The 15331-nt window shown below is 47.2% G+C and overlaps 1 protein-coding gene across 9 annotated transcripts in view; it reads right to left on the reverse strand.

Moving 5' to 3' along the window:
• DLG5 (discs large MAGUK scaffold protein 5) overlaps positions 1 to 15331 on the reverse strand; it is a 1559980-nt gene that overhangs the window by 463082 nt on the left and 1081567 nt on the right. For 6 of the 9 annotated variants that reach the window (XM_069610999.1, XM_069611004.1, XM_069611003.1 and 3 more), the window contains one exon: positions 15055 to 15132. The exons of the other annotated variants lie outside the window; for them this stretch is intronic. In XM_069610999.1, coding sequence (XP_069467100.1) covers positions 15055 to 15132 — 78 coding nt within the window. The remainder of the gene's footprint in view (positions 1 to 15054; positions 15133 to 15331) is intronic. 9 annotated transcript variants of the gene reach the window in all.

Raw genomic sequence — 15331 nt, forward strand, 5'->3', positions numbered from 1 at the left:
GATTCAGCATAATACCGCTGATAAAATCCTACAGAATGAAAGTGGTACCCATACTGACTTATGGAGCCGAAACCTCAATATCCTTGCCAACTCAAACGTGGCCGACCCTGGGGGGTTTGTTCTGGCGGAAAGTGCTCCAACTCCCTAATTCAGTGCCAATACAAGTAATAAGGAGAGCGCTGGCCTTGACATCTCTGAAAGCTATAGCCGATTGGAAACAAATGTCCTTTTATCGTAAATGCTTGGAGGAGAATGCACCCAGAGGCTTCAACGTGTTGAAAAAATCTCTGCGGGAACAAACGGACCGAGTGTTAACAGAATGGCAAGAATTGTGTCAAGAAAAGGTAACAACTCTCAACAAAACAGAGAAAGACCTACTAAATAACCCTGACGAAACAAACAAAAAAACTTTACACAATGGACTGGATAGAAACTCAAGAGCACAACAGGAAATACAAGAACTACGAAGAATTCTGTGCCCAGCCAAGAAAATTAATGATGCCAGGGTACTTGTCACGGTTTCCCAACTGGTATTTCAGGTCAATACTAATGAGGTACAGACTTAATGTATTACCGACAGGAGAGATACTGCAAAGAAGAAACATCTTGAGCAAGCGTACAGGATGCAGATTGTGTGAACTCCCGGGAGAGAACGAAACTCTAAAACATCTTTCCTTTGCTGCAGGGGCCTTAGGCAGGAACGTGATAACTGCCTAGGGGAGATGTTTAGAACTTATCCAAACAGAAGTACGGACGATTGGTGGAGAACACTGATTGAAGGAGGGAACACCAAAATCAACATAGCCCTTGTAAAATTGGTAATTATAATCCTCAAGAAATTAGATGCCTCAGATGAAGAAGGACTGAGGAAGAGGCATTAGAGACTTGGATGACCAGTCGATGAAACTGTGAAAATTGACTAGAAGGGTTAAAGGTATTCAAAATGTAAACCAAAAGACCTTGCATAAAAAAATAAAAATAAACTGAAAAATGTCAGTCACTTTTGTGCTCTACTACAGTCATTTTGGGTCATACTTTCCACAGCCAACAGGAACACCTCCCTTAACTCCTCCCCTGTCAGCCATCTTCAGATTTGGCAAGCGCACGCCAGTGGCAGGAAGATCCAAAAGACGAGCCATGCGGGGCAGGTGGGTGGGTTACATGTGAATCTATGAAAGATACCAATGCTGGAGAACCAGAGTTATAGGGAAGTAACTTATTGCTTCTCCAGCATTGGATAGTTCATAGATGCACATGCTGTGAATAGATTGCAAAGCAATATTAAAACAATACATACGGACGGAGGCAAGCTGCCAGGACAACTTACCACTGAAGAATTACTAACTACATGCAAAAAGGTTCTGCAGAACCGACTGGCCAACTCTAGACTCTTCTGCAGAATCTCTGTCGACCAAGTAGAACCTGGTGCATCGATTTCCAGGTGGCTGCACAGCAGATGTCAGGCAGCGGGATCCCAGAGAGGAATGCAGTGGTTGCAGCCTGCTCTGGTGGAGTGAGCCCAGGGCCTGCCAGGAATGGCCAGCTGGTCTGTTGACGGCAGAATGAAATGCAGGCTGCAATCCATCTTAAAATGAACTTTGACAGAGCCTTCCAAACGACACAAACAATTGATATGTAGCACGGAACGAATTAGTACGCGCCTTATAGTACTTGAAGTGTGCGCTCCGCTGGAGATGTCGACGTGCCAAAGAATACGGGCAGGACCACTTGCTGATTGAGATGGAAAGAGGACGGCACCTTAAGCATAAAGGTTGGACTACTACACAGAACAGTCTTGTCCTTGTGAAATGTCAAATAAGGCGGTTTGGAGGAAAATGCCTGGATTTCTCCCACTCACCTGGCCGATGTTATGGCCACCAAGAAAGCGGTTTTCCAGGAAAGATGCTTAATGAATGCCTGGTGCATAGACTCGAAAGGTGCACTCATGAGATGTGAAAATAAGCGTCCTGAAGGTCGAGGGACGCCAAGAAATCTCCCTGCTGTAGCTTTAAGAGAACATGGAGAGTCACCATATGGAACGTTTATGCCTTGTAAAGGCATCATGAAGGAAGACACAGAAAACAGATTCAGAATTTAAAATAAACACTTTTATTAACTTAAATGTCATGATGGAAAAAGGCCTAACTTGCCCTATACTAAGGTGGGATTTCCCTACCTAAATACAACTAAGGAATGTCTGAGTGAAGGAGTTCAACTTAGAACTCTGTGTCCAAAACCTATGCTTGCCCTCACAACTAAATCTGTACAAAGTGTAGGGATGTCATCAACCAAAAGAAAAAAACAGTGTTTTAACCAAGTTCTGAGCTTCTTCCAGCTCGCAGATCCTTTCAGCTCCCTTTCCCAAGTGTAAAACAGGTCTGCAAAAAAGTCTCAAAATTACCTTCCTTGGATTTAAGATGAAATAGTCCTAATCAGTACTCAGGATTCCCTTCCCCAAGATTTAAGAAACAGTTAAAATACTAAGTATCCTTGTTTTCTAAATTTTAAGTTCCAAGGTTCAGTTAATTTTGTCATTAAATATTTATTCCTATAGTTTTCAGCTTACATACCAGTTGACATCAATACTCCTTTCATTTCTTTAAATCCACTGTAAAGCAAGCTCTTTTCTTTGCATGTTCTTTAAAGTCATTTATTTTAAGTTATAATTATTTCAGCACTTCAATCATGTAATGGTTTGTTTGGATTTGAGGTTCCTTTCCCTTTTCTGGGGTCCAAATATCTTTATTCTGTTTATTATCAAGGTTTTGATTCAGTTTGGTATTCAATAATTATATGTGTTGCTTATGTTTTATTTTCACTTTATCTGTTGTTCAATAGTCGTTCATTTCACTCCAATTGAATTGCTCAGTGTTCTGAGACATTAAAAAATGTGTTTCTTGACACACATGACTAGCTGTTTGCCAAATGACAATGAAAGGTCCAGAGACTTTTGAAAACGTGCTCATTCGAGGCACGTGATCAGCAAATAATAAAGTTCACAGAACGGGTTTCTTATTCATCAGAAACTCGCAGTCGTTTTAACCGTTCTTGTTGCAGCGTGAATCACAAAGTCTTCTGATTTCTTCTCCAACACAGGGGAACAAGCACTTCAAGGGAAAGAAGCAGCCTTCCCAAACGGCTCTTCACCTTTTCAGCCTGCTCCAGGGAATCCCAGCTCCCACACTACGCTTCCATGGACCACCTCTCCGCAGCCCTCAGTGTTCTGCTCCAGTAGGGATCTCTGCTGCTTGCACCGGCCTCCTTGCTTCTCCTGTCGCTCTCTTCCCCACTGGTCTGGTCTCCTTTTATACACCTAGCGCCCCTTGACAAACCGAAGGTGAGAATGTCCAATTTGACCTGCCTGACCACATTCAAAAGGACGTGCCTGACCACAAACTCTAAGCAAGCATCTTCCTCGTCCCAGTACAAGAGTGGTAAAAGAGCATAGTCTTCATTGCTCTTAGTTGCCTCTTCCTCGTCCCAGTACTGTCAAGTGCCAATTGTGCAGAAATGAGGGGAACTGGCTTATAACAGTCTATTAAAGTCGGGGAAGGATTGGGTTGGTTGTCAACAGGGAAAGGGGGATACCATGTCTCGCCCAAGCTTTTCCTTTGCCACCTGCGCAGACGATCCAAGGGGGGTAAGTGTGAGAATACCCTCCCGTTTCTCACAGCCTTTAGAAATCTGTTAAGCACCCTTTGGTCTAATATGGGCCTCCAACCCATGCCTTATTGTGCAGTGCCTTTTTCCTTACCAGGATGTAGCGGGAGTAAAGTTGTTTGCCCACTTCGTCCTTCGGCACCTTCTCCAATGCCCCTTTCTGTTGCAGAGCTCATACTTCCTGCAGCAGGTGGTCTTGCAACCTTTTCGGCTTGTGTGCGGGAGGAATGTCCGGTGGAAAGACTAACAATTCCAGTGAGTGGCCCTGCTGGAAAAGGGATAGCACCCATTTGTCAGTCGTGATTTTTCTCCATTCTTTGAGAATTCTTGCCAGGCATCCTCCCACAGGGGTGCTGAAGTGGGAGGACTGGGCCCTGGGCTGGTCATGCCTGTTTGCTTGACCGGCCCCTAGATTGGGAGGAGCCACGGCAGCGCTGCAAACCCCTGTAGGATTGGATTTCTTCCTATACTGGTCCCGAGTACAGTGTTTTTTGGTAAGATGAGGACTGGTATGTGCAGTAGTTGTCCCGCGAAGTCCTACCAGAACACCCTTTCCCAGAGCGAAAGGACTGGCGCCTCTGTTGTAGTGTGCCCAGGGAATGAGCAGTCTCAGTGTCTGTTTTAATGGATTGTAAAGCCTCATCCACTTTTCCCCACACCCCCAATAGGTCATTTACATCGAAGGGCATATCTACGACACATGATTGGACATCTGGTCCAAAATCTGTGGCTTTGAGCAAACATTGCCTGCAGAGGACGACTCCATTTCCAAGCTGGCGAAAAGCTGTGTCGGCGGTGTCCACCAAGACCTTGATGTCATGGTCTGACGCCAATTCGCACCCACGGAAGATCTCCATATCTTCCTGTTTCTTGTCATCTGGCAGAAACTCCAGAATGGGGCCCATCTTATACCACAACTCTCGATCGTATCGTGCGATGATGGCCATTGCATTTGCAGCCATGATGGTCGTGGCTGCGGTAGTAATAATTTTCCTTCCAAAAGCATCGAGGTGCTTGCCCTCCTTGTCAGGGAGAAAGGAGGACGACGATGGGTTAGCGAACCTCTTCCTGGCAGCAGCAGAAACAACAGAGTCTGGCGTGGGTTGGGTGCAGAGGCAGGCAGGAGCTCTCTTTGTGGCCCTGTACTTTTTGGCAAAGTGTTCCTTCTTCTCTGGGGCCATAGCAGGATGGGCTGCGGTGACCAGGCCCTCCTCTCATATATCCTCCAACAGCGGGATGGACATCACAGACTTTCTGCACTGCTCTCAGTGTTAATACAGTATGCTGTCTTTTCGATGTTCCTCCGGGGTGGGACCGAACATCTTGGCAGCACTGGCCATAAGCGCATGAAACGACCCTACCTCATCAGGGAGTGAGCCCCTGATTGGAATATCATCCGCTGTGATGAAATCTTCAAATTCATCAGTGTAGAATGAATGTGTGGGAGCCACGTCATCCATGTGGTCGGGATCTGTGTCCATCCCTAGTATCTGACAGTTGCTGGGGCTTTGACTGGGGTTCACTTCTCCTGGGGGGTCATGGAATGTCATCATTATCCTCCCTGGATGGTCCAGAGATATCTGTGCAAGGCCGTCCAGGCGGTACCGGTGGATCCGGTGCAGGGAGCCTCTGTTTCAAGGTTGCCACCAGTGTGGTTAAGGCGGAAAAAATGTCCAGCGACATGTCCCGTTGGGGAGGCAACGATGGAGCAGGTTGCATTGGAGGCAAGCCATCCCCTGCCGGATACAAGTGCATAGGTTGTAATACTGGCAGTCTGATTAGGCTTGCCTCACCCGTGGTGAACTAGGTTGCCTTCTAGGAGGTGGTGTCCCAAGGTGACATGACAGCCTCTTCCTCACACTCCTCTACACCCTCAGAGGAGTAAAGACTTTGCTCTAATACGATAGTATATATGATATGATATTTATAACGTGCTTAATACCCAGAGGTTTGTAAGCGCAGAACCGGGGATCGAACCTGTGTTGCTCCGTGTCGTCTTGCTTCCGAGGCAAGCACGTTGCCCCTGAGCTATCCTCTCAAGCAGAGTAACTTCTAGTAGTACAGCCACCCCAAGGTTAGGGTATGATACCCGTGGTCGAGCCGCCAGTGCGGACACTGTGCTTGTCAGGGTTTCAGGAGTTTGTCACTATGGTGGTGGTGGTAGTAGTGATCCTATGAGAAACCCCAATTGTTCCTGTCCACGGGATCAGGACAGAGCTTTCGACGAGGGTGTCACAGTCGTCTGGTACGCGTTGACAAAGTCTTCGTTGACAGAGCAGTGTGCCCACTCGTCATCGTTGATGGCTTAGTTGGCAGGGTGCTGGTGGAGGTAGACGACCTGGGAGGGAGGCCTGGGCTTACCCGATGCCGATTTCGATGATGAGGTAGCTTTTGTCGAAGATGAAGATTGGCTGCCAGATTTTGAAGCATGTTTTGTTGAAGGTATCATTTCCCTGGGGCGATGGAAAAAAAAGGATGCCCTTCTCCGCAGACACCCCTGGGCCACTGTCCTTTGGTGAAGACCGGTCCTTGTGGGAGGATCTGGGCTCAAACAAAGCTTCCTTGTGCTTCTGCTTGGTGGAGGCGTGGAAATCATGCGACCTAGACCTCTTACTAGGAGGTGGTTCGCTGGGCTGTCCTGCTCTGCCGTAGCAAAGTATGGCTCCATACAGATTTGGAGGCAGAGGCCCCGTCGGCGTCTTCGAGCTACGCAACGAGATGACGATCCCTCAGCGTCTTGTTGGAGAACTGGCAGTTTTCACAGTCCTCAATGGCATGGTGAGGGTGAAGACAGCGGCAGTAGTCGTGCTGATCTTCCATGTAGACATTTTTCAATCCTCAGCGGACACATGATCTTCCTCGTGGACTCAACAAGATGGTAGGCCCAGCTGCGCAGATTACTAGCTGCGGGTCGGGTGCAAGGAACCTGGTGGTGATGCGGACGAGAGCGGGATGCAGAGGCGAGAGGGGCTCTGCTCCCCAGGGGAGCCAACAAGTGTAGGTCAAGACCGATGAGACAAGGCGGAGTGCCCAGAGTTGCACGTCAGCGGTAGGCGGTGTGCGGATGCCAGCAGCTGGCTGACAGGTTGAGACGGCCTGGACTGGAAACGACCAGGCAGGGGCACACAGAGAGGACTGGGGCCAGCACTTGGGGGCCAGGGGTCAGCCTGAATGCCAGTGATCCAGGAAACTGACTGAGAAGTGGCCCACCAGGCCCTGGGTACTGCCTTGTCCTGGGGCACAAAGGGTGCACAAGAGCAGGCAATTTGTTGCACCACAGCAGGCCGAAGTGGGGCGAGGAGGGCTGCCGGCCCCACAGAATCTACAGGTGGGTGCTGGGAGTGGGGGAGCTGGGGCTGCTGAATTCAGAAGAGAGCAGAGAGAGGAGAGTACAAAGCAGAGTAACTTGGAAGACCATCTGGCACCTTGGCGCCTGGGAGAACCACTTTAGGAGACCATCTGGCACCTGGGAAAACCTGAGACACCTGCAGGAACACTGGTGTGAGTGTCTTGTGAGCCCAGGGTGAGGTCTGTAAGTTGAGTATGGGGGCATCCTGGATTGCTGCGCTGGCGGTAGTGGACACTGGAATTGCCCCACGCAGTAGAGAGGCCACGCCAGGGACACCCTGCAGCATTGGGAAACACTCCCACCAGCAAGGGATCACAGACCTCATAAAATAGGCCTGGACATGAAAAACAAACTGCATCTCAAGGGTGGAACTGGGTGTGCGGCCGCTAACTTGTATAGTGCCACAAGGGGGGAATACTGTGCATAGGCAGCATAAGAGCAAAATTAGATAAACCAGGATAGAAGCCTTCGCACACAAAGGGGAGGGAGGCAGCAAAGCCCCTAAGGAAGGCTGCACTATGTAGCTGGAAGCAAAAACAGAGGAGAAACAAATCTTGAAAGCCATTGTAATGCTTCAAACTAACCTGGAGAGGGGAATAGACGAGTTCAGGATAGATATGGGGTTGCTGTGGCAGGATGTCCGGGCACTGGCGAATAGGGTGCAGTCGGTGGAGACACAAGCCGACGAAAACAAATATTGAGGGGGCCCTGTAGGAGGTGCAAGAGCTAAAGCTGAAGGTTGCAGCACTAGAAAATAGAGCCGAGGAGGCGGAGGGAAGAGCACAGCGGAACATACGGATACTAGGCCTGCCGGAGGGCAGGGACCCCACGACATAGTAGGAAAATATGCTGCTGCAGGAGATTGGGGCGGGCACCCGGTCGCAGGGCTTCACAGTGGAACGGGTCCACAAGTCCTTGGCCAGAAGACCCCCACCAAGGGCTCTTCCTAGACCTCGGATTGCGAAGCTCTTAAAGTACAGAGAAAGGTTAACAATTTTGGCATTGTCCAGACAAGGAGGGATCATCAAAAAGATCACAGTGTATCCTGATTACACATTGAAGGTGCAGAGATAGAGGGCAGCTTTTGGACCCACAAAGGAGAGACGGCAGCAGGTGGGCTCGAAGTACATGCTAATATATCCCGCTAAGCTAAAAGTACTGCACAAAAGCACCTCCTACTTCTTTGACAGCACGGTGGTGGCTCAGGCATGGATGGACACAATAGGAGCGGCTCCCCTCCGGAGGATGTTGGAAGTAGCCCCATGAGGAGCTGCGATAAAGCAGGCATGCCTGGCCACTTAGGAACACGTAGTAGGGCAACATGCAACTAACAAATAGCAGGAGAGAGTGAGTCTGTCTGTCTGTCTCAACTTTGAGTGAAGAGTGCGGGGGAGGGTGTTGACCGGGTGTGGGTAAGTGGGACGTACATGAGGGAGGAGGACTGCACGACAGATGAGCAACATAAACGTAATCTCCTGGAACGTGAGAGGGCTTAACAGCTTTGTCAAATGAACCAGGGTACATACATACTTCATCAGAAAGGGAGTACATGTGGCCCTCCTGCAAGAGATGCATCAGACAGGCCACGATCACTAAGAAGTGGGGAGGGGGCGGAGACTAGTACACAGATTGCTGTATTCAGCATATGCTAGGAGCACCCTTTTGCCCCCCACGCTCCCTCTGTGACTTAGGCCTCTGGAATGCAAGTGTAATACTGAAGGCAGGTTGACTATTGTGAATGGGCTCTTTGAACAGAGAGATTTGCATAATCAACACTTATGCTCCCAACCGTGACTCAGCTACACGGGGCTACTCCTATTATTCAAGTCTGAATGGGGTACACACAAGCATAGATTACAGGTTTACCGGCACTGAAACCATGGGTGAATTTGTTGCAGCTGACTACAGGGTAAGAGTCCTTTCAGACCATGCACCACTCACTGTGACGTGGCAGAGAGCTGCATGTACACCCCAATCACCACGTAGAAATTAAGAGCAGAAGCACTGCTCAATGAACAGTTTAGAATCCATATATGAGAAAAGATAGAGGAATTTTTCAATCATAATGCAGGGAGTGTAGACAGTGCAGGCACTCTGTGGGAATGCTTTAAGGTGGTGATGAGGGGGGAGGCAATCGGAAATATGGGTGGAATATGGAAGGACCTGGTGTGCAACATATCTAATACAGAGGCGCAGATGGAGGCACTGGCAGGCGGAAGGGGACAATCAGCATTGAGCCAAAAGAAGCTAATTGAGCATAGGCAGGTCTGTATCGCAGCTTGGGAGCGATTGGGCAAAACAGAGAGACTCCACGATAGCAGGGAAAAACCCAGTAGACTGCTGGCCTGGTTATGCCGTGCAGAGGAGAGAAGGGGTATGATTAGTTTCATTAAGGATGAGTGCGGGCGGAATGGAGAGCCCAGAGTGAGATTAATGCAGTCTTCAGCCGGTTCTATCGGTGCTTATATAATGCTGGCGAGGAGGGCTGTGTGTTAGGGACCTAGACGATGTTTGCATCGATATTGAACTGCCCCATTTGGAGCAGGCAGAGATGCATGATGCTCTGTTCACCATAGAGGAGCTGCAGGCAACCCTATTCTCGCTACCTTCTGGTAAAACGCAAGGCACGGACGGATTCCTGGCGAGATTCTACAGGAAGTTTGCGGGAGACCTTGCGCCGCACTTCCTGCAGATGCTGGAGGAGGCATTCAAGGTAGGCTTGCTGCTGGCGAGCCTCCAAGAGTCTATCATAGTACCGATACAGAAGCCAGGCAAGTCACCACTTGGGTGTGGCTCATAGAAACCACTCTCAATCATCACCCAAGACTAACATTCTCGCTGCAATGTTGGCGAACAGACTGAGGTGTGTAATTGGCACTCTGATAAACCCGTATCAAAAAGGCCATGTGCCTGGGAGGAACACATCCTGGAACTTGCATAAGCTTCTTCACGTAATAGACAAAACCAAGGGGGTGGAGGTGGAATATGCTGTGACTTTGCTTGATCCGATAAAGGAGTTTGACTCCGTGAGGTGGGGCTGCCTGCACGCAGCGCTGAAATGCTTTGGAGTGGGGCTGCGCTTTGTATGGTAGGTGCACTTGTTATATAAGAAACCATTAGCCCGAGTGAGAACCGGAAGACCGGTCTCCGAGGCATGGGAATTGGGTAAGGGAACCTAGCAGGGGGGCCCGCTCTCCCCAATGTCGTTCATCCTGGCATTGGAACCCCTAGCTACCTTCCTCAGGACAGACTTCAAAGAAGTGGGCATTCCGATAGAGGGCGACACGCACATGGTCACGCTGTACGTGGATGATATGTTGCTCTGCGTACAGAATCCGGAAATCAATCTGCCATACATACTAGAAGTACTGGATGGGCTTGCAAGGTTATCTGGTACAACCATAAGCAAAGAGAAGTCAAGGTTATTCCTGCTCGCAGGCCTGGCAGAGCTGGAGTAGCAGCACCTACCGAATTTGGGGATGCAGTGGGCTGGTATTTTAGGGTGAGCATCTATCATGACCTTAGGAAGGAGCAGGAGGCAAATACACTACAGGCGCTCCGTGGAGTTAAGATCTGGCAGAGGCTCCCGCTATCAATGATTGGCCATACAGCGCTACTCAAGATGGTGGTGTTGCAGCGCCTCTTCTATTACTTTGTAAACATACCTTAAGAGATCATGGGATTGTTCTTTCGCGAAATTGACTCTGTAGTAAGAGGATTTATCTGGGGGGCGGGGGGGCAAAGAGGTGCCGAATCCCGCTAGGTGCACTGAGAAGGGACTACAGGGGTGGGCTAATCAGGCTAGCTGCATTTCGAAGCATATTACCTTGCTGGTCAGCTGCAGTTCATTATAACCTGGCTGTCAGACAAAGCCTCCTTAGACACTGGTCCGCTGCAGGATGAAGTCGCACCATTTTAATCGGAGGGAAGTGCTCTGGCTGGGTGGGGACATTCACGCTAGTAGCATAGTAACAGAAATGATTGCTAAGACTATGGAAGATGGTGGGCATACAGGACCGTACTCTTCTAATATACCTCTGGCAGCAATCTGCGGGAAGAACAGAGATGAGGTTTGCAGCATTGGACACCACTGGGAGCCGAACAGTTAATTACTCTGGGGGACCTGTGCCATGACAGTGTCCTGCTGGGCTTCCCTGAACTGAGTGAGAGCTATGATACCGAAGGGTCAGTTCTTGGCATATCATATGGTGATTAAAATCGCCACAACCAGATGGCCTGACATAAAGACGGAATTGCGGGGGACGCCATGCTGAACTCCCTTTATGACCAAATGGAGGAGGGCCATGTGATCTCCATGCTCTATGACATGATTTTGGACCCGCTCAGTAGACCAGAACTTAGTGTGAGGGCCAAGTGGGAGGAGGATGTAGGCCAAGCCTTTACGGACGGGGAATGGGCTAGGGTGATGCTGTACACATGGAAGGTATCCAGGAACGCCAGATTCAAACGGATACAGCTACAAGTTACACACAGAGCATACATGACCCCACACGCAATTTCACAGTTCCCAGGAGATGCCCAAGATGCACAAGTGAGTCAGCAGATATGCTGCACATGTTTTGGTCATGCCTGGTAGTCTGTGGGTTCTGGCAGGTCATCGCAAAGAGGGCCGCAAGGGGAGGAAAAGAAATGCATGAATGGCCACTGGATGCGTGCTTGCTGGGGATGTTCCCGAGGCGGCATGCAGAGGCACACATAACAAAGGTGAAACACCTCATCTGCATCTTGGCTAAGCGCAGGATAGCACTGGCTTGGACGACCACAAAAGGTCCCTGTATAGGGGTATGGTGGAGAGACCCAATGAAATGGGCTGAGGCAGAAACAGCGGTGTGGCAAATAGGGGACAAAGGGAGGTCAGCAACAATGTCACAGCATGGAATGCATTAGTCCAAATGATGTTTGCACCCTCCTACGACATGCCATTGTGAAGCTAGTGCTGCAGTTGTGTGAGGTGAATCGAGCAGAGGAGGGCGCAGGGCTGAAGTCGGGCTGGAGGTAGGGAGTGAGGTGGGCGGTGGGAGGGTACAGCATTCACAGTTTTTGTTATCTTTAGTTTATAAGTTGGGGCCACTGAGCCCAGTTCGGCCAAATGCTAGCAAGGTTGAATGGGTTGAGATGGACCTGAGGGAGAGCGTCAGACACGCATCAAGGGCCTGAAGTTGTAATATGCGCAAGGACATTGATTGTAAGTGTGTGAATTAACCCTCGAGACTGCACACTGTGCGAGATGCGATTATTTGCTCCCTCTTTCTTTTTATGTAGCACATAGCATCTTGTTTTTTTTGTGGTTTCTTTTTTGTATGGTCTTCCTTTCTTTTGTTGAATAAATGCAAATAAAAAGAATTTTGAAAAAAATGTTTTGGCATTAATGTAATTGAGTGGGGCAGTGCTATGCGAGTGACGTATTTTGGCTATATTTTATCCGAGTAGTGGAAGATTGAGCTTTTAACATTTCAAAGAATTTCAAAGAACTATGTGAGTAAATTGCACAAACATGTGTAAAGTCTACAAATAATTTAACCAACGCTCCTGTTAGGTTGTTCATACATATGTGTGTTTTATTGTTTGACCTTAGCAGTTCTGTGCCTAATAAACATAGCTCTGCAGGTTTTCCATGCATTCCTATAGTTTGGATATTATGTTCACAGCTTTTTTGTTACGATTTGAGGATCAATACACTGTTGGGTATGGAAGATTGATGAATGAATGCTTGGAGGAGTGTGTTACTGTGCAGAGTTTATAGCGCTTTGAGGAAAAGTTTAAGCGCTGTTTGTATATTTACCATGTATATGCATGATCTAGAAAGTGATGGTACACAATTCTGTGTCCTTTTAGTCCCTGTAAAGGATTGTGAGGATTTCAGTAAATGAAGGATCATAATAGGATTTTGTGCGCGTTAAAAACATGAATGTTAAACAGCATTCATGGGGTTCCTTGTTGCTCTACCATTATTTGGTACTACACTGGGCTGCTCCTCTGCATGCACGTTTTGCTTCTGTTGTATTGTGTGTACACTTTACTATTCTTTTCCTATCTTTTATATGTTCTGTAGGAGATGCGGAGTGGTTGTCTGCCAAATGAGTGAATGTGCAATATGCTTGTGGTGTGATTGACTCCCTGGTTGTTTGAATTCACTATATGCTCATCCATTTCCCTTCATGTCCTGTGACAGGTCCTTTGATTGATTATTTGTATGTTTAGCCAAGTACAGGCAGCTTGGGTATAAAGATTGTGCTTGGGAGTAGCAGTCAGAGGACCTGCAGGTGGCAGCTCCAGGTAAAAGATTATTCAGTGTTTGATGGCTGCGAGCGTTGGTTGTGTTGCTCTTTGAGCGGGTTTGTGCATAAGTGTGGCAGGCTTGGATGGAAGGCGTGTAGTTATTATGTTGAAGGTTCAGTGTATTGGTGTAAGTTTCGAGTAAGCCTAAATGTGGTTGTCGGGTCATGATCTGTGCATGCATGGATGATGTTAAGAACCTGAGTGAAAGTTAGCTTTGTTTTTCGATTTATAGGAAGTGAGATGTGTCGTATACTTACTGCATTTATAATCACTACTGGAATGTTGTGCAAGCCATGCAAATGTGAAGAATCTACACGTTATAGGTTTGTCAGTTGAACTGGACTTTCAGGATAGGAACTAGACCTGGGTGGAAGTTATTCTACTGCTCTCCCGTTTTCCACCTATACTATAAACTATAACAAATAACCAAGTTTCCTTTTTATATAAACCTAACTCCCGCCTCATTCATAGTTCCAGTGTGACTTACCTGAAGTAGGACACTTTACATTAGTCTTCTGAACAGTTGTAATTAGAGAAGCTGAAGTAGAATCACAGACCTTTCATCTACAGCATTGGCCCAAATGCAATCTTATATAAACAGTGATTGTAGTTCACAACAATTAACACAGCTCAATGAACCAAGTGCTTGAATCTGGGGAAGGCGAATTAGGGCTTTTGCCCATTCAAAGTAGATGAAGTAAGCACCCTTAAACAATGCAAAAGAAAAACTGTTACACGCTTTATAGCAGTATAGATTGTCAAAAACCTGCAGCATCAAGTGTATTATGAAATAAGATGTTTAGAATATGAGACAAAATATCAATGTGTGTAAAATTCGACCCTAACATTAATGCCATTCTCCAAAAGTTTATAATAGCCAATGGTGATTTGGTAACTTGCCACTGGTTGAAGATGTTGAGATTATTTTCATAGAGCTATATTTTTTCATACAGCACCATTTTTTGCTACATTTAGCTTGTTCCCAAATAGCTTCAGAATAAACATAAAAAGGATCAATGATGTAACTGCTTATTTCAATCCTTTGCACTCACCTCTGAACTCCCATTCTCAGTCGCCCATCATGCCCGCTTCTCCTGGCCAGAGGGATCATAAAACATGTTGTCCATGGGAGGGTTATGAAGTCAAATGTGTCTCTGCACTACTGTTACAAACCTCATGGAAAGACTTAACATGTATAGATTTTTGGAATTTCCAACAAAATCCAAAACAAGCAGTGAATGCAGACAGACGTTTAGAAAATCTGCTTTCAAAAGGATACATGAAGATGAAGCAGCCACCATATGAAACTCTTTGGTAAAGTTAGTGTTTTCCTCACAAATGCGCTTGAAGAGTTGGTTTGAAAGGGAATATTAGCAACTCATAACTCTATTTGCAAATCAGCAAACTGCGCAAAACAGTTTGTAATCTTTAAAAATATTGAGTACCTTTACATTTCATGAGCGAGGGCTAAAATGCCAAACATCCCAAAACAACAACAAAAAGCAAGCAAAATGGGAATTCCAGAAATAAGGAAATATTCAAGGCATGGCTACCATCACTCTGTGTGCAAGCATATGGAAGCAAGGGATGAAAAGTACTTGCAACCCATAGCCATTCAAGCAGATGTACACACGGCTAGAATTCCAAACACCATGCAGCATGCCAGACTGCCAAGGCAACTAACAAGACAGGAAAACGTGCAGGGAAAATATAGCTAGAAAAAGACAATTTTAGGGTAGGCCAACCTCAAGTTCCTCAAAGAGGAGAATCTATGTGCGGAAGGAACAGGGAATTTCACACACGACCTGTTTCGGAACAAATATCTGAAATACGCAAAAGACGGCTTGTAAGAATAAACGGAGAAGTACACAATCAATAAACAGAGCACAGATAAAGCAGAAACATAGACACAGCAAGAACACTTAAATGAGTGGAACAGGCCATTTCGCACAGGGTGCATGCCAAACTCAACACTACCAAACAATGACCATCATTTTTATGAGCACAGTTAGAAAGATGAAG

The sequence above is a fragment of the Ambystoma mexicanum genome, chromosome 8 (genome assembly GCF_040938575.1).
Source record: "Ambystoma mexicanum isolate Mex_15411 chromosome 8, UKY_AmexF1_1, whole genome shotgun sequence".
In the NCBI taxonomy this organism is placed as follows: domain Eukaryota; kingdom Metazoa; phylum Chordata; class Amphibia; order Caudata; family Ambystomatidae; genus Ambystoma; species Ambystoma mexicanum.